General features: G+C 65.1%; 2 protein-coding genes across 2 annotated transcripts in view; both read right to left on the reverse strand.

Moving 5' to 3' along the window:
• Nucleotides 1-1,171: 1,171 nt before the first annotated feature.
• ABTB1 (ankyrin repeat and BTB domain containing 1) lies at nt 1,172-7,297 on the reverse strand. The gene is made up of 12 exons (XM_055136916.1): nt 7,143-7,297; nt 6,019-6,081; nt 5,875-5,930; nt 5,117-5,261; nt 3,879-4,038; nt 3,730-3,775; nt 3,434-3,550; nt 3,233-3,351; nt 2,999-3,097; nt 2,293-2,460; nt 1,747-1,947; nt 1,172-1,670 (listed from the first exon to the last, which is right to left on the reverse strand). Exons 1-12 carry the CDS (start codon nt 7,196-7,198, stop codon nt 1,464-1,466), a joined length of 1,437 nt encoding a protein of 478 aa, XP_054992891.1. The 5' UTR covers nt 7,199-7,297; the 3' UTR covers nt 1,172-1,463.
• Nucleotides 7,298-7,770: 473 nt separating this feature from the next.
• PODXL2 (podocalyxin like 2) overlaps nt 7,771-21,973 on the reverse strand; it is a 31,312-nt gene continuing 17,109 nt past the window's right edge. Inside the window, exons 3-8 of the mRNA XM_055136358.1 lie at nt 19,894-20,669; nt 19,395-19,469; nt 11,228-11,384; nt 11,024-11,085; nt 8,646-8,825; nt 7,771-8,143 (exon numbers count right to left, since the gene is read on the reverse strand). Coding sequence (XP_054992333.1) covers nt 7,928-8,143; nt 8,646-8,825; nt 11,024-11,085; nt 11,228-11,384; nt 19,395-19,469; nt 19,894-20,669 — 1,466 coding nt within the window. The 3' untranslated portion in view covers nt 7,771-7,927. The remainder of the gene's footprint in view (nt 8,144-8,645; nt 8,826-11,023; nt 11,086-11,227; nt 11,385-19,394; nt 19,470-19,893; nt 20,670-21,973) is intronic.

Here is a 21,973-nt window from a genome sequence, read left to right on the forward strand (position 1 = left end):
ATCACTGCTGCTGGTGATCAGGGAACCAGACGGGGTGCCGGGGATCGAACCCAGGTCTGCCGCGTGCAAGGCACAGGCCATCCCTGCTGTGCTGTCTCTCACGTCTTCCTAAGCAAGTTTCATTCCTTTAAAAACTATCTTGCTTCACACACTCACACACACACACACACACACACACACACACACAGGACGGGAACTTGAGGCCCTCAGGTGGAGGCTGTAGAGCAGACAACAGCTCACAGGCCCCCATATCTGGGAAGAGAAACGGGTGGAATGTTCCCGCGTTTCTTCAGCTGCGGGGGCTGAGGCCGGGACAGCGTGAGCCCAGCCGAGCAGGCGCCTGGCCTGGGACGGATCCCGGAGGGTGTCCCGGGGAACTGCCCCTCAGGCCCTCGCGCTGACCGGGGTGGCCGAGAATCAGCACGTGGCATACGGGAGGCCTCCCCCGAGGTCTGGGTTCCCTCATCAGAGTGCGGGGCGGGGGGTCACTCAGGCCTCCCGTGCCCTGGGCACCCCCAGGCCCTTCTCGCCGGGCCCCAGGCCACGGGACTGCCCCGATGGCCTCACCATGGCACTCAGGGTCCGAACCCGCAACCCTGCACTGGGAGACTCTCCTGAGTGCTCCCCCCCAGCGCTGTGTCTCCGGGCCCTTCAGACCTCGGCTTCCTGACTCGGGGCTCCCTCTAACCGGGCCTGGCTACAGTGACTCACCTGGCACTCCACGCCAGGCGAGGAGGGAGGGAGTGGCTGCCCCAATTTGCAGGTGGGTAAACTGAGGCCTAGGGTGGTGCCCAAGCAGTAAGTGGTACAGCCACAGCGAAGCCTCTAACTCCGGCCTGGCTGACCCCCGCACCCCCTCCCCGCCCACATCCCTGCAGGCACAGTCCAGGACCAGGCTCCCACGCCCCAGGCCACCCCCAAAGGTGCAAGAGGGCCCATCAGGAGACACCCCCACATACACACGCTTCCGGAGGGACTGGGCGAGGCGAGAAGGGCAAAGAGGTGCCCCTGACTGCACAGGGGAGCGCTGCCCCCAGTAGTCCCCAGGCCCTAGAGATCTGAACACGGCCCCCTGCAGGCCCCACTCCAGAGCCCCTCCCACGCCCTTGCCTCCCACTTCTCCCAAGAGCTGAAGCCACCGGCTCCGCGCCCAGGCCCGGGACAGCGGCTCTCACAGTGAACTCAAGCTTTATTGCCACACAGCCTACCCACAGCCCCGAGCAACCGCCCGGGGCGCGGCCGCAGCTGGCGGGGGTGGGGAAGCAAAGCCCCCGGGCGGGCTGCTGGCGGGCGGCGCTGAGCCCCCCTTTCCCTGAGTGCTGCCCAGCCCGGGCGAGGCTGGCGTGTGCGACGGGCGCAAGGGGCCCGGTGCCCTGGTCATCCTCCCCGGGGGCTCCGCTGCGGAGCGCCCCCTCCCCCGCCCCCAGGACACCCCGGCGGGCAGGGCCGGTGCCGGCCCGCGGTCAGCAGTCCAGGCCGATGGCCACCAGCAGGTCCTCCAGGGCGCGCAGCCGCTGCTGCGCCTCCTCGATGGCGCTGTAGGTCTGCACGGTGCTGGCCACGTGGAAGCGGATGTCGTCCACCAGCGGGATGGAGTCCGTCTCCTGCCGGGCCGCCACGGCCGCCGCCTCCTCCCGCACGGCCTCCACGAAGTCCTCCCGCTCCACCAGCTGCGGACAGGCCGGTCAGGGCGCGCCCCCTGCCGCGGCACCCCCGCCCGCCCCGCGGAGCCCGCCCATGGCCCACCTTCTCGATGACCCTGGCCATGTACTCGGTGCACTGGTCCTCCAGCCGCGCTAGGCGGAAGAGCTTGGCCACGCGCCACACGCCCACCACGCTGTCCTCGTCCAGCAGCTGCGCCAGGCTGCGGCCGCACAGGCGCTTCAGCCCGGGCAGCAGGTACATGTCGGCCACGCTCAGCACGTCGTAGGCCGCCTCGGGCGGCAGCTGCGGGGGGCGGCGGGGGTGAGGAGGGGCCCCCGGGCCCGCCACGGCGCCCACCCTGCAACCCCAGCCTCTGCTCGAGCCCGCCCGCACGGCCCGTTCCCCAGGGGCCGAGGCAGGGGCAGGGGGCCCTCCCGGGACCACACACGTGCAGGGTCCAGAACCCAAGTCCAACCAGGGCTGGAGAACGGGCTGGGGCAGGGCGGGCGGCAGCGGGAACAGGAGGGCTGGCCCGGAGGAAGAGGCCATGACCCCCGAAGGCCCTGCGGGGTCACGACCCTAACCTGGGGTCCCTGTCACCCCACACACACGTGCTGCTGGGGACGTGGGGGACCCCGCCGGGCCCACCTCCGTGTGGTCGCTGTAGATGTAGTAGAGCACGTGGGTGAAGACCTCGGGGGAGATGCCATGCAGGGTGATGGCCGGGAGGCCGCCTGCAGCCTCCAGCTCCTCGTTCTCCCGGAAGTGGTCATCCAGCAGGGCCCGGAAGTAGTCGCTGCGGCCACAGAAGAAGGCCTGCGGGAAGCCGGACTCAGGGGGGGCCCCTGAGGGGGCGGGGCCAGGCCTGGTGTGGGCGTGGCCTGCGAGGGGCGGAGCCATATGGGAGGAACCAAAGCAGCACAGGCCAGGCAGGGCAGGGGCGGGGCCAGATGGGGTGAGGCGGGGCCAAGTGGGGCGGGGCCAGGGCAGCATTGGCCAGGCAGGGCAGGGGCGGGGTCAGGTGGGGCGGGAGGGGCCAGCGGGGCCAGGGCAGCATTGGCCAGGCGGGGCAGGGCGGGGCCAGCGGGGCCAGGGCAGCATTGGCCAGGCAGGGCAGGGGCAGGGCCAAGTGGGGCAGGGCGGGGCCATATGGGAGGAGCCAGAGCAGCACTGGACAGACAGGGCAGGGGCGGGGCCAGGTGGGGTGAGGCGGGGCCCAGCGGGGCAGGGCAGGGCCAGGTGGGGTGGGGCAGGGCCAGGTGGGGTGGGGCGGGGCCAGGGCAGCACTGGCCAGGCAGGGCAGGGCGGGGCCAGAGCAGCACTGGCCAGGTTGAGGGGTGGCCCAGGGCTGCACCTTGTGGCATAGGAAGTTCCGCCCGTCCACGCGGAAGCACACGTCGGGGCAGCTGTTGAAGGCACAGGCGCAGGGGAACGGCAGCTCTCCCAGGTCGCCCTGGGGACAGGAGAGGAGATGGTGTCACACAGGCCCGGGGTGCGTGTTTCAGGACAAGCCAATATGGGCAAGAGAGAAGTGGACAGCCCGGGAAAGCGCTGGTCGCCCACAGCCTCCTGCCCACCGGCCACTCACACGGAGCTCCGGGGGCAGGGCGCCATCAGCCAGCAGGGCCAGGTCCTCCCGGAGCCGGGGGTCCGCGGGGGGTGGCTCGATGGTCAGCACCTTCACGCACGTGCCCGGCTTGGACGCCACTGCAGAGAGGAGCGCGTGAGGACGCCACATGGGCACAGCCAGCCCTGGCCCAGGGGACCCACACCCCAAGGCCCCACGCACCGAACTCAGACACCTTCTCGCACTTGGCCTCCAGGTCGCTGAGCAGGTCCCACAGCTGACACTGCTTGGCCAGGCGCTCACAGTCACTGACGTGCTCCACGCCCACGTCCAGGCGGCCTGCCGGGCAGGGCGGGCGGTGAGGGGGGTCCCAGGCGGGCGTCCTGCCGGCAGCCCTGGAATTAAGGACCCCACGGGGGCCAGGCCGTGTCCCAACCCCACAGGGCGCTGGGGAGCCCACCTCACGCTGGCCCCACCGCGACGAGCCCTCCCGTGTCCCCGCCGGGCCCGGGGGTCACCTGTGTACAGGTACTGCAGCAGGGCCCCAAAGGCCACTGGGTTGATCTGCGAGCAGAGGCACGGGGAGAGGCAGTCAGGGCCAGGCACCCAGCAGAGTCCCCGCTGTCCGGGGCTCGCCCGGGGCCCCCCACCCCGCAGAAGGGCCGACCAGAGGGTGCCGGAGAACCACGACGCTCTTGCCCTTCCACTTGGTGTCCAGCATGTCGGCGAAGTAGGTGCTGCGTGCGCCCAGCACACAGCGGTGCGCCCGGAAGGGCCGCCCGTGCACCACGAAGACCACGTCGCTGTAGAGGCCCTGCTCCAGGAGCCTGCGGGCGAGGGGCGCTCAGCCGCGGCACCACACACAGCCACACCCAGGCGGACACCCCACATGCACGCACAGATACACACAGGGCAACACGCACACACGTGCCAGCACATAGGCATATGCACAATGGTACCGGCTGACACACACTCACACGCTCACTCACTGTATCACACACACATGCTCATGCACACACATTCACACACACATATACTCACACTCTTACCATCACACACTCATACACTCATACACAAACACACACACACTTACACTCATACACTCATACACTTGTATACTCACACACATACACTTATACACTCATACACACTCATGTACACTCACACTATTACACACTATCACACACTCATACACTCACTCATACACTTATACACTTATATACTCACACATACACTTACACACTCATACACACTCATGTACACACACTATTACACACTATCACACACTCATACACAAACTCATACACTCACACTCATACACACTTATACACTCACACTCATACACACTCATGTACACTCACACTATTACACACTATTACTCCTATCCACTCAAACGCTCACACCCTGTCACACATTCACACATGCTCACACACTGGTACACATGAGCATTTATACACACTCTTTTACACTTATTCATACACATGCTCCCATACATGCACACTCCTACACACACATACTCTCATACAAACACTCACTCATACACACTTGCACACTCTCATACACTCATCATTCACAGCCATACACTCATACACTCTACACATGCACATTTAGACACTCATACACACTCATCATTCAGTCATACACACTCAGACACACTCATACACATGCACTCACACTCACTCTCATACACATCAATCATACGCACACATATACACACTCATACACACTCAAACACAGTCACTCATATACTCACATACTCATACACATCAGTCACACACACTTTCATACACGCACACACAAACTCATACACTCGCCCTCACCCTCACACACGGGCACTCACACACTCAGACTCACACTCACACACACAGCGCACACACAGCCACCCGAAAGCCGGCCCGTGCTCACCGCTGCAGGAAGTCGTCGTAGTAGTCCCGCCTCCGGCACGAGGCTGTCACCTGCTTGTAGTCCCGCAGGGCGCGGCGGATGCCGTCGCTCAGCGCCCCGTACAGGCAGCGCTCCCCGTCGAACGTGTTGGCCTCGCAGCGCGCCCCTGCGGGCCAGGCTCCGGCTCAGCCGCCTGGGGAGGCTATCCACACCGCCCGGGGCCCAGAGCCCTCCATTCCCTTCCCTGGACCCCTGGACCTCAGCGTCCAGCCCCACACGTCCACTCGCTCGCATCAGCCCACCCACGCCTCGGCCGGGCACGCGGGCATGAAGCAGAGCCCGGGCTCACTGCCCACTCCACGGCAGAGAACACACGTGCCGGGGCTGCCACCGGAGGCAGGAGGAGCTGCCAGCAGGGCACGGGGGAGGTCACCAGGGGTGCGACGGCGCAGGAGCCGGACAGGGGTCCTGCAACGGGTGGTGCCCGCAGGAGGGGCCACACTGCCGAGGCCCCGGGGCAGCAGAGCATGGCGTGCCCGCGTGGGGGCGCCAGTGGCAGGGGCTGGCTGGGGACCAGCTGTCCGAGGGACTCAGAGCTGGGTGCTGCCACTGAGGTGCAGCCCCCCAGGTGCAGAGCGCAGCCTGGAGGGGGCGTGGTGCCCAGGGGCTGCCCCCATGGAGGCAGCGATGCCCAGGGAGGGCGCGGGGCCCAGGGCAGGAGCACACACACACACAAACACACACACACATACACAGGCCCAGCACAGGACCCCTCTCACCGTTGGCCAGGAGGTAGAGGACCAGCTCCTCGTGCCCGCACAGGCAGGCATAGTACCTGCAGGGGCAAGGCGGAGAAGGGATGAGGGGGCCAGGGCTGTCGGCCCACCCCCGCCCCGCCCCCGCCCCGCCCCCTGGGCACTCACAAGGGGGTACTGTCCCACTTGTCCCGCACGTTCACCTCCACATCACGCTGCTCCAGCAGGTACCTGGCCAGGGAGGGGGTCAGAGCCAGGTGAGGCCACAGGTGCAGGGTGTGGGAGAGGGACCCCAAGACCCCGAGAGGGAGGGAGGGAGGGGGAGCAGAGGGCAGGCAGGCCCGCGACCAAAGGGGGGTGGCCTGGCAAAAGGGCACAGGGAGCACTGCAGCGAGGAGGCTACGGAGAGAGCAGGGGAGGAGGTGGCGATGTTAGAGGTGATGGAGGCAGAGAAGGTGGTGGCTGATGGTGGTATGAGTGATGAGAGGTGGCCGAGGAGGTGATGGTGTTAGTGGAGGTGATGGGGGGTGGAGGTGATGGTGTTAGTGGAGGTGATGGGGGGTGGAGGTGATGGTGTTAGTGGAGGTGATGGGGGGTGGAGGTGATGGTGTTAGTGGAGGTGATGGGGGGTGGAGGTGATGGTGTGAGAGGAGGTGATGGAGGTGGCAGGTGCTGTTAGACACGGTGATAGTGACAGGAGGTGGTGGAAGAGGTGTCAGAGGTGGCCGAGGAGGTGATGCAGGAGGAGGTGATGGCATTAGAGGAAGTGTTGGAGGAGGTGAGAGAGGAGGAAGGGGGGCTGGGAGAGGGGGTGGTGGGCAGCGGGGCTGGCACGGGGAGACCAGGACACTTGGCCTCTGTCTGGCGGAGGGAAAGCGGGGACGGGCAGGGTGGTCATCACTCACTCGGCGGGGCAGCCTGGACAGTGGGGGCGCAAGGAAGCATTCAGCTCGGGGACTACCAACAGGTTCCCGGGGGTGCCTGGCCGGCGGGGGCGGGGAAGCTCGGGTGTAGGGGGGCAGAAGCAGCCTGGGACCGGCCCGGGGCTGGGGGTCTCAGGAGCGTCCCCACGCCGGGGCGCCCGGGGTCCCGCTCCCGAGGCTCGGCCACTCGCGACGGCCTGGGCCGGCGGGGGCGGGGGCCGCGCCGCAGGGGTCCCGCTGGGGAGTCCGAGTCGCAGCCCCCCCGCGCAGGGGCGTCGGGAGGGGGCTGGGGCGGCCGTGCGCGTCTCTCCCGGGGCCGTCGGGGCCCGCGGGTCCACCCCCGCCCGCCCGGCGCCGCGGGGGCCTCACCGCACGCGGCCCACGTCCCCCTTCCTGCAGCTGGCGAAGAGCTCGCTGGTGTCCATGGCGCGGACGGCTCGGACCCGGGCCCGGCGACCTCGGGCGGCGGTGGTGGCGGCGCGCCCCGGCGGATGTAAACACGCCCGGCCCCGCCCCGGCCCGGCCCGCTCCGCCCCGCTCGGCTCGGCAGCGGCGCCTGGTGCCCGGAGGACCGACCCGGCCCGGCCCGGCCCGGCCGTGAGCCCACCCGCAGCGGTGTCCGGTGCCGACCCGGGCCGGCCCACAGCGGTGCCCGGAGGACCACCGGCCCGGCCGTGTGCCCACCGCAGGGATGTCCAGTGTCCGGTGACCGGAGGACCCGCCCCGGTGCCCATCCGCAGCGGTGCCAGGCGCCCACCCCGCAGCGGTGCCCGGTGCCCGCCCCGAAGCGGTGTCCGGTGCCCGGAGGATCCGCCCGGCCCGGTGCCCACCCCGCAGCGGTGCCAGGCGCCCACCCTGCAGCGGTGTCCGGTGCCCGGAGGACCCGCCCGGCCCGGCCCGGCCCGGCGCCCACCCCGCAGCGGTGCCCGGTGCCCACCCCGCAGCGGTGCCCGGTGCCCGCCCCGCCGTCCCCTCCCAAGAACGAGTCGGGCAGGCGGACGCTGGGCCCGGCGCGGCTCCGAGCGGCTTTATTGGGGTCCCGCGGGGGGCCTGGGAAGCGGGGGGGTCGTCCCCCCCGGGTCGGGCCGGCGTGGGGACAGTCAGTGGGAAGCGGGGGGCCCGCGCCGGGCTGCGGGCGCGGCGGCTCCGGTGCCTCACAGGTGCGTGTCCTCCTCGAACACGTCCGAGTCCTCGGGGTCGCGCTTGCCCCCGCCCATGAGCGCGCTCCAGCCCCCCGGGCCGTTGACCGCCCCGCCGCCGTTCAGGCTCGGCTGCTTCTCCTGCAGCTCCGACTGGCTGTCGCTGGCCACGTCCAGCGTGGGGTTGTCGTGGCAGCCGTTCTCCACGAAGCGCAGCTCCTCGCCGTGCGACTGCGTGGGGGGCGGGGGGAGGGGGAGAGGGGCACTGGGCTGGGCTGGTGGGCGCGGGGGTCCACCCCCCACCGGCCCCAACGGCGCCCGCCGGCTCCTTCTTCCTTCCGGGTCGGGGAGTCCCCGCGCCGCAGCTGGCCACTCCCTTCTTCCAAGAGCGGCAGCCGTGCTCATGCCCCTGCACCCCGCTCCAGGGACCCGGGACACCGGGGACGGGGGGGGGGGGGGGGGGGGGGGGCTGCGTCCTAACCCCCTTCCAGGGATCCTACGGACTGCTGCCGGGGCCTCTTCTAGACCCCTGAGCACCAGCGTCCGCCCCTTGAGGAGCTGGTGCCCTTGGGGTCCCATGGTGGAGCGTGCACCCCACTACCTGCTCCCTCCGCACCTTCAGGGCAGGGAGGGGCACCTGGCAGGATCTCCTCCCTCCCGCACCCCCGCCCCGCCCTGCAGAGGGCGCCCTCGGCCCCAGGGCCGCCCCACCAGCCCCCTGCCCCTGGCTCACCACGTGTTTGAGCTTGGGCAGCCGGCGCTGCCAGCAGTTGTACAGTAGGCCGAGCACGATGATGATGACACAGATGGCCCCGATGACCACCAGCACCACGAAGAGCGTCCCGTAGTCACTGCGCACCTGGCTGGCCCGGGCCTGGCAGCTGCTTGTCATGGAGTAGTTCTGGATGCCAATCTGGGGGAAGGGGGGCAGGGGCCGGGGTCCTCAGCAAGGGCCCTGGGGGAGCAGCTCAAGGCGGGGAGGGGTGGGGAGGGGCGTGAGGCCGCAGAGTGGGGTGCTGGCACACGTGGGGCTCCAACACACCTCTGGCCTGGAGCAGCTCCTCAGAAACTGCCCAGCCCACGCCCCCGGCACCGCCCGCCCTGACCAGACGGGGCTCTAGGCCCACCGGGCCATGCCCCCGGCCACTGCTGGCCCTTCGCTTCCCAAGCTGGGCGGGAACCAGCAGCCCCTGTCCAGAGTGCTGGCCAGTGCCCGGCCCCACCAGCTCAGTGCCCGCACACGCGCCTGGGCCTCCTGGGAGCGGGCCCTGAGCAGCTTCATCTGCGGGGTGCGGCTGAGAGGGGGTGCTCCTGGGTGGGGGAGACATGCCAGCGGGGTGCAGGGCCTGGCTGAGCGTGGGGAACCCTGAGGTGCCTGGGGGCGAGCCTGGGTTGGCTGCGTGCGAGGCTGTGCTCTCCCCGCTGTGCCACGCTGGGTCAGAGGGTGACAGCGAGCCGCCGGGCTGACTCTATCAGGCGTCACAGCCTTGACACCACACACACACACACACCCCTCTCCATAGACCACACCCCCCACATACACACATATGACACACACACCCCACCCCCCACGCACAGACAACACACATGTACCCATACATACATACACAAACACACCACAGACACACATACCACACACACACCCCACCCCCACGCACAGACAACACACATGTACCCATACACACATACACAAACACACCACAGACACACATACCACAACACACACATAAACACACCCACACACACCCCAGGCCCCCCAGATAGAACACACACACCCCTCCCCACAGACCACCCCCCACATACACACACTCCACAGACACAGACCATACACAGCACCCCCCCAACAGACCACACACACCCACATACACACCCCACACACACCCCACCCATCCCACCCCACACAGACCACACCCCACATAACACCCCCCCACACACACATACATAAACATAACACACCCACACACAGACACACACCACATACATACACATACACACCCACGCGCGCGCGCACACACACACACACACACACACACACACACACACTGCGGCTTGTCCTGGGGTGAGTCTGCCTTCCCCGGCTGCCAGTGGCCATGAGCGGCGGGGGTGGGGCCAGGGCGCCGCTGACCAGCTGGGGGGGAGCGAGACCCCTGCCAGTCCGTCCCTTTGCTCTGGGACACCCGGCGGGCAGCGGAGGGCTGGCTTCTAAGGACTCGCCAGATGTGCTGCTCGACTCCTCCACAACACAATCATCTTTTCTTCTGTTCCCCAGTGCTCCGGAGCCCAGAATTCCCCCTGGAGAGCCGTGCGCCCTGGCGGGCCTGGTGAAGGGGCAGGTGCGGGATCGGAGGCCTGGGGTGGGGACAGTCACAGCCCCCCACCCCCGCCAACGCACCGTCCGCCTGGGGCTCGTCACTGCCCCTCTCTGGGCCTCGGCTCTCACTGTGAATTTCTTTCATTTTGTCTTGGGGCCACACCTGGTGGTGCTCAGGGCTTAGTCCTGGCTCTGCACTCAGGGCTCACCCCCGGTGGGGCTCAAGGGACCCTACGGGGGACCCAGGGGTGGGAGCTGGGTGACGGCGTGCGAGGCGGGCGCCAGCTCACCCTACGTGGGGTACCAGCAGGGCTCTCTGGGTGCCCCCCCCTGGGGTGTCCCTGAGGTCTGGGGGCCCATGTGAGCGTCCAGCACTGCGTGGCGAGAAGGCCGACACCTGAACCCCACACCCTGCACCCCGTTGTCTCCATGTCCCGAACAGGCAGGCGCCCGGAGGCCCAGCAGACACGCGGGGACCCGGGAGAGGCACGAGCACCGGGCACTGGAGCTCCGTGTGTGAGGGGGTCTGTCTCCTAGGAACAGACCTTGGGGATCTTCTGCCCCAGGAGGGTGCTGTGGGGTGCTGTGGCCACTGCCCATCTGTCCCCATGGCTTGGCCACCCGCCAAGGTACCTCTGGGGCTGGGGGTGGGGGACCGAGACATCGCCAGCCCCCCCTCGGCCTCTGGCCCTGCAGCTCTCCTGCCCAGCACAGGCCACGCCGGCCTATGGCCAGCCAGGGCCGTCCCTGCAGTAGGGCCCGGAGACTCCCGGGACCCCAGGCGGGCCCCGCACACTTACCTCCACCAGGCTCCTGCGGATGTCACCCAGCATGGACAGGACATCCTGGGTGGGCACCACCCCTGGGGGAGACAGCACGTCAGCACCGCACGCCCCCGAGGGGGCCCCGTGGCCCCTCTGCCCCACCTACGCTGGGAGCCCCCCACCCTCCTGGCGTCCCCTCCACCCTCCGCTGCCTGTGCCCTCGCGCCCACGCGCGCTCACCCTGCGCGCCCACCAAGGCCATGAGCAGGTGCTGGTCCTTCTCGCTGGGCTTGCTCAGGGAGATGTGCCAGTCCCCGGCGTGGCCGCTGCCGTGGCGCCGGAGCACGTCCTCCACCAGCGCCAGCAGCTGCAGGCCCCGGAGCTGCCGGAACACCTCCTGCCGGGGCAGGGCGCCCGCTCAGCGGGGCCGGGGCTGCCCAGCCCCACTCCCCACCAGCCTCGGCCACAGCGCGTGGTGCCCGCTGCCAGAGGCCGTGAGCCCACCCGGGGGCCGTGCCGGGGCCCCTCAGAACACCCACGGGCTCCTTCGGGCACCCCGAGGGGCTCCCTCCTGCCGGGCTGAGCGGGGAGGGGGCGGGGAGGGGGTGCAGGCGTGCGGCAGGCCAAGGGCTGAGGAGTCTGTGTCCAGGACTGGAAGATGCTGCCCCCGGTCACTGCGCCTCCTGGCCTCTACCGGGGACAGGGATCAGGGCGGGGTGGGGGAGGGGCTTCCTCCTCCTGGAGCACCCCTACTCCGCTCCCTTCTGAGCCGCCGCTGGACGCCACACTCTGGGGTGCCCTGCAGGACGCGGCGGCTCCCCGGAGGGGCTCTGGGCTCTGGCTCTTCTCGGCTCGGGCCACTCGTCCCCGGCTGTCGTGCCAACCCAAAGCCAAGCAGGGCGTCTCCGGTGCCAGCCTCCGTGCCTGGCTACCACGGCAAGTGCCAGGCCCTGGCATGCGCTCACCGAGCAGAGAGCCAGGAAACGGGGGCGCAGTGGGTGTGGGGGGACAGCCCCGACCAGCGAACGCCTGGATTCCTGGGCCATCGTCACCGTCTTCCACACGCGTGTGTGTGTACATATGCCTGTGCGTGTTGCCTGTGTGTGTGCCCGTGAGAGTGTGAGGGAGGACTGCAGTCCAGCCCCGCCACCACCGACCAGGGTCCACTGAGGCCCGGCAGCCTCGGGGCCCCTCTGCGCATGGGGGCTGGCCCCATGATGCCACAGCCCCGTTCCCCAAGGGTGCACGCTCGGCGTCCTCCTGGCTGAGACATCCCCCGGGCTGCAGCCCCCAGGCCCTGTGCCAGCCGGGAGGGGCTCACTGTCCCTTGGGCCACCGTGCCAGTGGCCAGGGGAGAAAGCCTGGGTTTGGGAGTCATATAAATAAAACCTGGGGCTGGAGTGACAGCGGGGGTCCCTGAGCCCGGGCAGTGATCCCTGAGACCAGAGCCAGAAGAGAGCCCCGAGCACTGCTGCGAGTGAGACCCCCAACACGCTTGGGCTGCCGGGGAGGCAGAAGTGAAGGCGGCTCGGGAGGGAGCTCACTGCAGCTCAGCCCTGCAGTGCTCCCCGGGGGGAGGGGGAAATGCTGTCTCGGGGCCAAAGGGGAGGTGGGGAGCAAGCACAGTGCCTGAAGCCTCAGCGGGCGGCTTTCTCTGGGAGGAGGGACCCGTTGTTAGTCCAATACTGCAGCTCTCTGAGCCAGGGGCCCCCTCTGAAACGTGGCCATGAGTCCTGGCACCCGAAGGTCACGCTGAGTAAAAGGGAAAAGCAGGACATCCAGAAGCTGCCAACCAGACAGCTCTGCGGGCAAGGAACACGCTCCTCAACTCCTGTCTGACGTCACACACCAAAGCCACCCCGAGCGGCGGAGAGAACACAGCACGTGTAGGACGCCTGCCGTGCCCGCGGCCGGCCCATACGGTCAGCAGCCCACATACCCCACACGGTCCCCCAAGTCCCGCAGGAAGTGGCTCCCTGAGCACAGAGCCCCGAGCGATGGTGAGTGTGGCCCCAAGCCCTAAAAAGCCACCTAGCTGGTGGCTTTTTTCCAATTCAAAGAGTCAGAGCTACTGAATGGCCTGTAACAAATCTTCACGGACAACTTTGTAAACCACAGTGTTGAAAGAAAGTGTCCTCGAGCCAGAGACACAGACTCCCGGGAGACAGGAGTCTGCCGAGATCTCTCCACACCCCGCACCCAGACAATTCCACGGGGCACCCCAGATGGAGCCGGTGCCCCAGCCCCGCCCACTCCAGATGAAACCCCGGTGGCCTCAGGCTTCCAGAAGAAAAACCCAGGTCCGCGGGTTCAGGGACGAAGGCTCCAGGCCCCAGGGCAGCAGCGGGGACAGGCCAGGCTTTCCCGTCTCCCCGCCCGCGTGGGGTCCCGGCTGTCACACCTGCGATCTGCCTCCCAGCGCCCTCTCAGCACATCAATGGCCTTGATCCAGAGACGCCCAAATAAATCTCAAAACAGATTAGTTTCCGACAGAGATGTCTCTGGACCCCAACCATTTACAATTTTAGAATTCCAGAAGTGCGTGGCCACTTTTGCGGCCACACGACCTCTCATGATATTCATAATGAGCAACAGAAAATAAATTACCTAGCATCTGCCCCTGGCAGGCAGGCTTGAATGGTGGTGGGAAAATTCGAAATAATGGGGGTGGGAAGGTGTAATGGTGGTGGGATTGGTGCTGAAGTATTGAATGTAATCAACTAATGTGATTAAGTAATAACATTATGAATTTTTTTTTTTTGCTTTTTGGGTCACACCTGGCGATGCACAGGAGTTACTCCTGGCTTTGCACTCAGGAATTACTCCTGGCAGTGCTCAGGGGACCATATGGGATGCTGGGAATTGAACCCAGGTTGGCCATGTGCAAGGCAAACGCCCTACCCACTGTGCTATCGCTCCAGCCCCCGAAAATAAAAAAATTTTTAAAAAAATGTTGAGCACATACACAAAAAAAGTGTCGGGGGCAAAATTAAATTGTAGACGCTAGCATGAGAGGCTAGCTTCCAGCACCCAGAGCAGGCAAAGGCCCAAGGCAACCCCAAAACATTCACTAGACAGGAAAATAATGGACAACCGAATTCTTTATAATCCAGTTTTTAAAAAATTAATTTCATGGGCCAGAGACATAGTACAGTGGGGAGGGCATTTGCCTTGCATGCAGCTGCCCCAGGTTTAATCCCACATCCCGTATTGTCCCTTGAGCCTGCCAGAAGTGATCCCTGAGCACAGAGCCAGGAGTGATTCCTGAGCACTGGGTGTGGGCCAAAAACCAAAACAAAAATTAACTTCTGTGGATAAAATGTTTACTATATATGCATGACAGAGCTCTCATACTCAGAATATAGGGATAATTTGTAAAAACCAATTTAAATCAGATAACCTGACGCACGAGTGGACAAGAGATTTAAATGGTCACTTCACAAAAAAGAGGCTAGCCAGGGTGATAGCACAGTGGGTGAGGCATCTGCCTGCACGCGGCCGACCTGGGTTGGATCCTTAGCACCTCATATGATGCCAGGAGTAACCCAAGTGCGGAGGCCTGAGCACTACCAGGTATGGCCCCAAAAACACAGCAACAAAAAAGACTACAGAAGTACCCATCAAGGCATGGAGCAGTTACACACGTGGAATACTATGCAGCCATAAAAAAGGTGAATTGAAATAAGACGGAAGGTGCTCAGGGACAATGACGGGAAGCAGTCATTCCAAAGGAAGATGACGGGTGCTGAATGATTTCAACTAAGTGTGCAAAAAAGGGGCATTTTAAAAATAATAAAATAGACACTAAAACGACAAATCAGAACTCTGGGAACCTGAGGGCCGGGGAGCAAGAGGAGGGGAGGGGTGTTTGAGGAAGCCCTGCTGCCGGCGTGTACCAGGCCCTCACGGATGCCCTGTCCTCCCCACGGACGTGCTGCACTGACCTTCCCCACGCACCAGGCTGCTTCCCCCGCTCCAGGGCCTCAGTCCCCACTTCTGAGCCCGTCAGCTCTGTGTCAGCGCGGGTGCCAGTGGCGAGGGGAAGGGGCTCCCGCCCTCACCCAACGCATCCTTCTTCCGCCCCTAACCAAGCCCTGCTCTGCTCCTCCCTACGAGCACGGCAATCCCGCACGAGGGGGAGCCCAACACGCTCGGGCTGCTGCGGAGGCAGAAGTGAACTGCTCAGCCCTGCAGTGCTCCCCGGGGGGAGGGGAGGTGGGGTACGAGCACAGCGCCTGAAGCCTCAGCGGGCGGCTTTCTCTGTGAGGAGGGACTGGGGCAGCTGTCCGAGGCCTCGGCAGGGCAGAGAGGGAAGGCCCCAGGGGGCCCCGAGGGACCCCAGGAAGGCACTAACCCTGGCCGCGGGGCCCCAGCCCAGTCCCTGGAGGACAGAAATTTGGCCCAAGAAGCTGGCCCCAGATCTGGCCCCTGGGCTGTCCCAGCTCCCGACAGCTCCCCGAGGCCCCTCTTGGGCCATTTGTTCTAGCCTGGGGCCACGGGAGGGAGGACGGGGCGAATCAGGCCCCGGGGAAGGCAGAAGGTGCCAGAGGCAGCACAGGAGACCCGGCACCCTGAGCCGCGGTGGCACGTGGCAGGAAGGGCATCGCCACGGGTTACAATGATTAGAGCCGGGAAAAGGGAGAGCGAATCCTCAGGCGGGGGTGGGGGGCAGGGGGGGGATGAGATACAGAGAAGCGGCGGGCAGGGGCCGCCGACCACGGCGAAACCCGCAAACCATCCGCTGGGCCGGGCAGAGGGTCCCCGACTGGGAAGACAGAGGCCGTCGGAGAGCCTTCGGGAGTCGGACGCGCATGCTGGGCAGCCTGAGACGAAAGGAACCACCAGCTGCTCCCACAGCGGCGGCGGCTTCCTGTGTGGTGACCTCTGACCCTGACCGGGACGGGGACAGGTGAGGAAAGACCCGAGGTGGCGCGCAGTCAGGCTGCGGAGGGAGAGGGAGGGCCCGGGATGCCGGGCGGAAGGAGCAGGGCCGACCCCGTCTGGAGAAACACCAGGGGGCCCTGAAGACCCCCGTGGTCCTCTGCGCTCCCTGAGAGGGGGCCCGGCAGCCCAGCACCAGAAAGCCCCTCCCCACACACCTGCTTGCACACACTTGCACACCACACACATGTTCATACACACTCACACAACGCACTCACACAACATATACACAACACACAAACACTCACACATACTCATACACTCACAACACATACACTCATACACACGACATACACTCACACAACACACACTACATATAACACACACAACACAACACACAACGCACTCACACAACACACACAACACACTCACACATACTCATACACTCACACACAACATACTCACATAACACACAACATACATATAACACACAACACACTCATACACTCACACAACACATTCACAACCACACACCACACACATACACACACTCACACATACTCATACACTCACACAACACATACACACAACACTCACAAAACACCCACAACATACATACAACACATACACTCACAACACACTCATACAATCACACTCACACAACACACAACACATTCACACCCACACACCACACACACTCACACACACATACTCATACACTCACACAATTCTCACACAACATACACACACAACACGTACACTCATACACACACATACAACACATACACTCACAACACACACACTCACAGACGCACGCACACACATAAACACACACACGCACGCACCCCGCATCCAGATCTGGGCTCCTGCATCTTCCCTTATCTAGAGGCCCCAGGCTCCCTGGGGCAGGGCTGTGACAGGGCAGGGCTGGGCGGGGACAAGATTAGCTGGCGAGAGAGTTGTGAGCCACCCCCGTGAGCAGGGTAGCGGCAGTGGCCCGTCGGCTGCTTCCCTGCCCGCCCTGGTGCCAGCGGCTCTCCCTGGGCTCTGCTCAGCGGGGGCGCCCGCGTGTGGAGACTGAGGGGCGGCTCCTCTCCCCTGCAGGGCTAAGGACCGGCCGCCCTCCCTGCCTCTCCATCCCCAGCCTCTCCCGGTGCCTTCCTGAGCCCCCTCCCGCCTGCGGGCACGCTCTCCGGCCCTCTTCCCGGCTTCTGCTGGAGGCCTCGCGACGTCTCGGGCCAAGGGCCTGCTTCCCCACAGCAGGGCGGTCCTGGAAGCAGAGCGGGTCTGCCCAGCTCTCCCGGCAGGGCGTTTAGGAAGCCGCCACTGAGACCCGCCTCAACAAGGTCCAGGAGCGACAGGACAGCGGGGAGGGCACTTGCTTTATATGCGGCCGGCCCGGGTTCGATCCCTGGCATCCCTCCTGCACCAAGAGTGATCCCTGAGTGCAGAGCCAGGACTAACCTCTGACATCGCTGGATGTGACCCAAAGCCCAGAGATAAAAGAAAAGAAACATGATGGCCAAGAGCAATACGCGATCCTGGATTAATCCTAACCCAGGGCCAGGGACGGAGCTCTGAAGCCGTGTCCGGGGTGGGGCCTAAGAACGGAGGGAAGCGCGTGCTGCATTACCTGCAGGGGTGTCTGCTCTGCTCACGCACCCAGCCGTCCCTGAGAGCGTTCTTAGCAACACAGCACAACACTGGTCGGTGCCTTTAAATCACTCCCACAGGGGACCCCTCCACCCCCCCCACCAAAATAAAAAGCAAAGACGAAAACAGTGCTCTCCAGGGGCTGGAGGATAGCACAGCGGGGAGGGCGTTTGCCTTGCACGAGGCCGACCCGGGTTCGATTCCCAGCATCCCATATGGTCCCCTGAGCACCGCCAGGGGTAATTCCTGAGTGCAGAGCCAGGAGTAACCCCTGTGCATCGCCAGGTGTGACCCAAAAAGAAAAAAAGAAAAAGACAAAACAAAACAGTGCTCTCCACCAGTGAAATGGGTCAAAGGCAAACTGGATTTCTTCATACTAATTTTTTTTCTGTAAATGTAAAATTATGTCAAAATAGAAAGTAACAAACAAACCTAAAAGAGTATGGGCGACTAAAGACCCTTCCCCACCACTGCCATGCGAGCTGCTGGTGAAGGAGGCAGGAGAGAGGGGTGTGGGGCACGTGTGATCAGAGACACCAAGACCCTGAGCAGGTGCACCGGCACTCGGGCCGGGAGAGAGCACGGACACAGGCTCTGGCCTTGCACACGGCCGGCCGAGGCTCGGTCCCCAGCACCATCTCTAGTTCCCTGAACACGAGTGGAGACCCCTGCCCACAGAGCAAGGAGGCCCCGAGCACCACCGGTGTGCCCCCCCCTGCAAACCATATGAATAATGATAATGACCAATATTCAGCATCCCTAATCACCAAAGAAACACATTCGTACCACAGGGGACTCGCGCCCAGAGAGGGGGCAGCCTGCCCGCCAGCCGGCAGGCAGACGGGAGGGAGGGGGCCAGAGGAGCTGGCTAAGGGCACAGGCGTCCAGTTTGGAAGGCGAGAAAGTTTTGGAGATCTGTTTCATGAAAAATATGAACATGGGGTTGGAGTCATAGCACAGCGGGGAGGGCGTCTGCCGTGCACGCAGTCAACCCGGGTTTGATCCTGGGCATCCCATAGGGTCCCCTGAGCACTGCCGGGAGTGAGCCCTGAGTACAGAGCCAGGAGTTAGCTCTGAGCATCATGAGGTATGGCCCAAAACTGAAAGAAGAAGGGAGGAGGGAAGAGGGGGGGAGGAGAGGTAAGGAGGGGGAAGGATAAGCTCAGGAGGGGGAGGGGGGAGAGGGAAGAAGAAGAAGAAGAAGAAGAAGAAGAAGAAGAAGAAGAAGAAGAAGAAGAAGAAGAAGAAGAAGAAGAAGAAGAAGAAGAAGAAGGAGAAGGAGAAGGAGAAGGAGAAGGAGAAGGAGAAGGAGAAGGAGAAGGAGAGGAGGAGGAGGAAGAGGAAGAAGAAGAAAAAGAGGAAGAGAAAGAAGGAGAAGAAGAAGAAGAGGAAGAGGTGGAAAAGGAAGGGGAGGAGGGGGAGGGGGAGGAGGAAGAAGAAGAAAGAAGAAGCGGAAGAGGAGGAGGAAGAGGAGGAAGATGAAGAGGAGGAAGATGAAGAGGAAGAAGTGGAAGAGGAGGAGGAGAGGAAGAAGAGGAGGAAGAGGAAGAAGAGGAGGAAGAGGAGGAGGAGGAGGAGAGGAGGAAGCCTCAGGCCCAGAGTGGGGGGCACAGCCGAGAGACGGGCCCCCTGCCATGTCCCACTGTGGGTGGCCCCCAGCCCCCCCACCCCAAGCATCAGTCCCAGCTGTGCGGGAGGAAGCCGCTCTCCAAGAAAAGGGCCGGCCCGCCGCCTGCCGGCTCAGAAGCCCAGTCAGCAGAGGTTTAAGGCGCGCAGGCACACTAGCGGCTGGCGGGGGAGAGGGCAGAGCAGCGCCCATGGGTGGGGCCCAGCCCGGAGCCACAGTACCAGCCCGCCCGGCCGGCACACTCACGCAGTCCAGGTTCTCCGTCATGTTGAGGATGATGTAGTTCTTCCCCGCCAGGTTGCTCCAGTCTTTGCAGATCACCTGGACACGAGACAGACGGACGGGGAGGGCAGCGGGGGCCCGACTCAGGCCAGGGGGCGGCTGTCGGCCTCGGGGGACGGCACACGGCCACCATCCAGGCCCGCCTCACCCCTGGGGGTCTCGAGGGCCGGGGCAGAGGACCCCTTGAGTGCAGGGAGCCATGTGGAGGGGTGCAGATGCTGGAGGGGGGGGGGAAGAGCGCCCGCACTTGGCCGGGGCAGGCTCCCTTCCTCCCCCACTGGTGCTCTCGTGGGTGTAGACGCCGACGTGGATGGGGGTGGGGGTACACGGGGCGGCCTGACGGAGCCAGGGCTGTGCTTAGCCGAGGCTTGAGCTTCACCTCGGGGCGGCGAGGCCACCGCACCCCTGCAGGCCCCGCACCCCTGCAGGCCCCTACCCCTGCAGGCCCCCCCGAGCCCCTCACCTGGGTGGAATCCCAGGGCATGCTGGAGCGAGCTTCCGAGTCCTCGTCGTCCTCATCGTCGTCGTCGGGGGCCTGGCGGCCGAGGTGGTCCCACCCCAGGGGAACGGTGGAGGCGGCCGGTTCCAGGTCTTGGGGAGTCGGCGGAGGGGAGGCCGAGGCTCCGGGGTGCAGGGGGTCTGGGCTGGGGGCCCGGCTCGGAGCCCCCGAGTGAGGCGAGGACGCCCAGGCCGGGCCCTCGTCCCACGCGCTGGTCGGGCCCGCTGCCCCCACGGTGGCCTCGGGCTGCCCCCCGCGGCCCTCCTGGCTACTAAAGTCCAGTGCTCCCGGAGCCACAGTGCTCGGGGCGGCGGAGGGCGGCGGCAGGCGGGGTCCCCCCGTTCTCCCCACCCCCGAGGAGGCCGGCTCCCCAGAATCCTCCGGCCTGTGTTCGGGGGGCACTGGGGTGAGGCCGCTGCTGGTGGGGGGGAACGTGGGGGCCTGAGCGTGGGCTTCTCCACGGGGTCCCTTCACGGACAGCAGCCCCTCCTCCTCCGCCGCCGCCCCCTCCTCCTCCTCCTCTTCCTCCTTCTCAGCCTCCTCCTTCTCCCGCTCCTCTTCCTCTTCCTCCTCCTCCTCTTCCTCCTCCTCCTCCTCCTCCTCCTCCTCAGGACCCATATGCCAGGGGGGCTCCACCAGGTTCATCTTGGGCAGGGGAGAGGGGAGGCTGGGCCCCTCCTGGCCCTGGCTGGTGTCTTCGATGGGACCCGCCTTCTCCGTCAAGTCCGGGAAGCCGTAGTCTGCGGACAGAGACGGGAAGTTGCCGGCCGCCTGCCTCCGTCCTCCCCGGGTCAGCCGAGGGGACGCTGGACGCCCAGAGGGGAGGCGGAGGGTGGCCCTGGTGGCAAGGGGCAGGGGTGGGTGGCGGCTGGATGAGAGGGATGGTGGGTCGGGGGGACACGGCAGGGCCAGGCGACTCCCCGTGTCCCTGGGCCCAGGCCAGACAGCCAACACAGGTGCCCCCGATGCCAGGGGGGCAGGAAGCTGGTCCCAGGCTGCCAGTCCCGGAGGGCCTGGGGTGCATCTGCCTCCCCCCCCCCATTTGTACAAACATCTGAGTCCTCCGGGATTCACCTGGGACATCCCAGAACACACACCTGGCAAAGGTTCCCTCTGCGAACCCTTTCTTTGGCTGGAGAGCCAGGACAGCGGGGAAGGGGCCCGCCTTGCATGCGGCTGACCCAGGTTTGATCCCCGGCTCTCCCACATGACCGGCCCCAAGCCCCAACAGTAATGATCGCCCGGCACAGTGCCAGGAGTAAGCCCCGAACACCACCCGGCGTGGCCAAAACCCAAAAAGCAAGAGGAAAAGGGCGTTTATTGGGGCTGGAGCTATAGCACAGCGGGGAGGGCGTTTGCCTTGCACGTGGCCGACCCGGGTTTGATTCCCAGCATCCCATATGGTCCCCTGAGCACTGCCAGGGGTAATTCCTGAGTGCAGAGCCAGGAGTAACCCCTGTGCATCGCCGGGTGTGACTCAAAAAGAAAAAAAAAAAGGGCGTTTATTTATTCCTGCTTGGGGGCCACGCCTGGCGGAGCTCAGGGCTGACTCCTGAGGGCTAGAGGGATTCATGTGTGGGGCGGGGGACGGAGCCAGGTTGGCCGTGTGCGAGGCAAGGGCCCTGCCCGCCACTGTCTCTCCAGCCCCTCCAGCCCCTTTCCTGACAGGCTCTGACAGGGGTGGCTGGTGACCCTGGGAGGGTGAGGGGTTTGGAAGTCTGTCCCGGGACCAAGGAGCATCCCGCCACCCCCCCTGCGCCATGCCCTCCTCCCTAACCGCACACTCTCCCCCTCCCCTCCAGGATGACCCAGGCGAGGGGGCCAGGCTGGGGGGCAGAGAGGCCGCCCCGTCCGATGCTCACTCCTGTAAGCCACACGCCTTGGCCGCCCAGTGGCCATTTTCATCAGCAATGTGGGTGCTGGGTTCGAGGGTTCCTACGGCTCCTCCCCACAGCCCACACCTCCTGGTGGTCAAGGAGGTGCCCCGCACGCCAACAGAACAGCACGGCCGGCCCCAGAGTGCATCAGCCGGCAAACTCGGACA

The sequence above is a fragment of the Sorex araneus genome, chromosome 4 (genome assembly GCF_027595985.1).
Source record: "Sorex araneus isolate mSorAra2 chromosome 4, mSorAra2.pri, whole genome shotgun sequence".
NCBI classification, from domain to species: Eukaryota; Metazoa; Chordata; class Mammalia; order Eulipotyphla; family Soricidae; genus Sorex; species Sorex araneus.

Bases quoted from the DNA above. Each gene is read 5' to 3' on its own strand.
- ABTB1 (XM_055136916.1), bottom strand. From the start codon at position 7,198: ATGGACACCAGCGAGCTCTTCGCCAGCTGCAGGAAGGGGGACGTGGGC. The intron at 6,082-7,142 runs GTGAGGCCCCCG...CTCCCTGGCCAG, and splicing joins GGGGACGTGGGCCGCGTGCG to GTACCTGCTGGAGCAGCGTG. The intron at 4,039-5,116 runs GTGAGCACGGGC...CCTCGCCCGCAG, and splicing joins TACGACGACTTCCTGCAGCG to GCTCCTGGAGCAGGGCCTCT.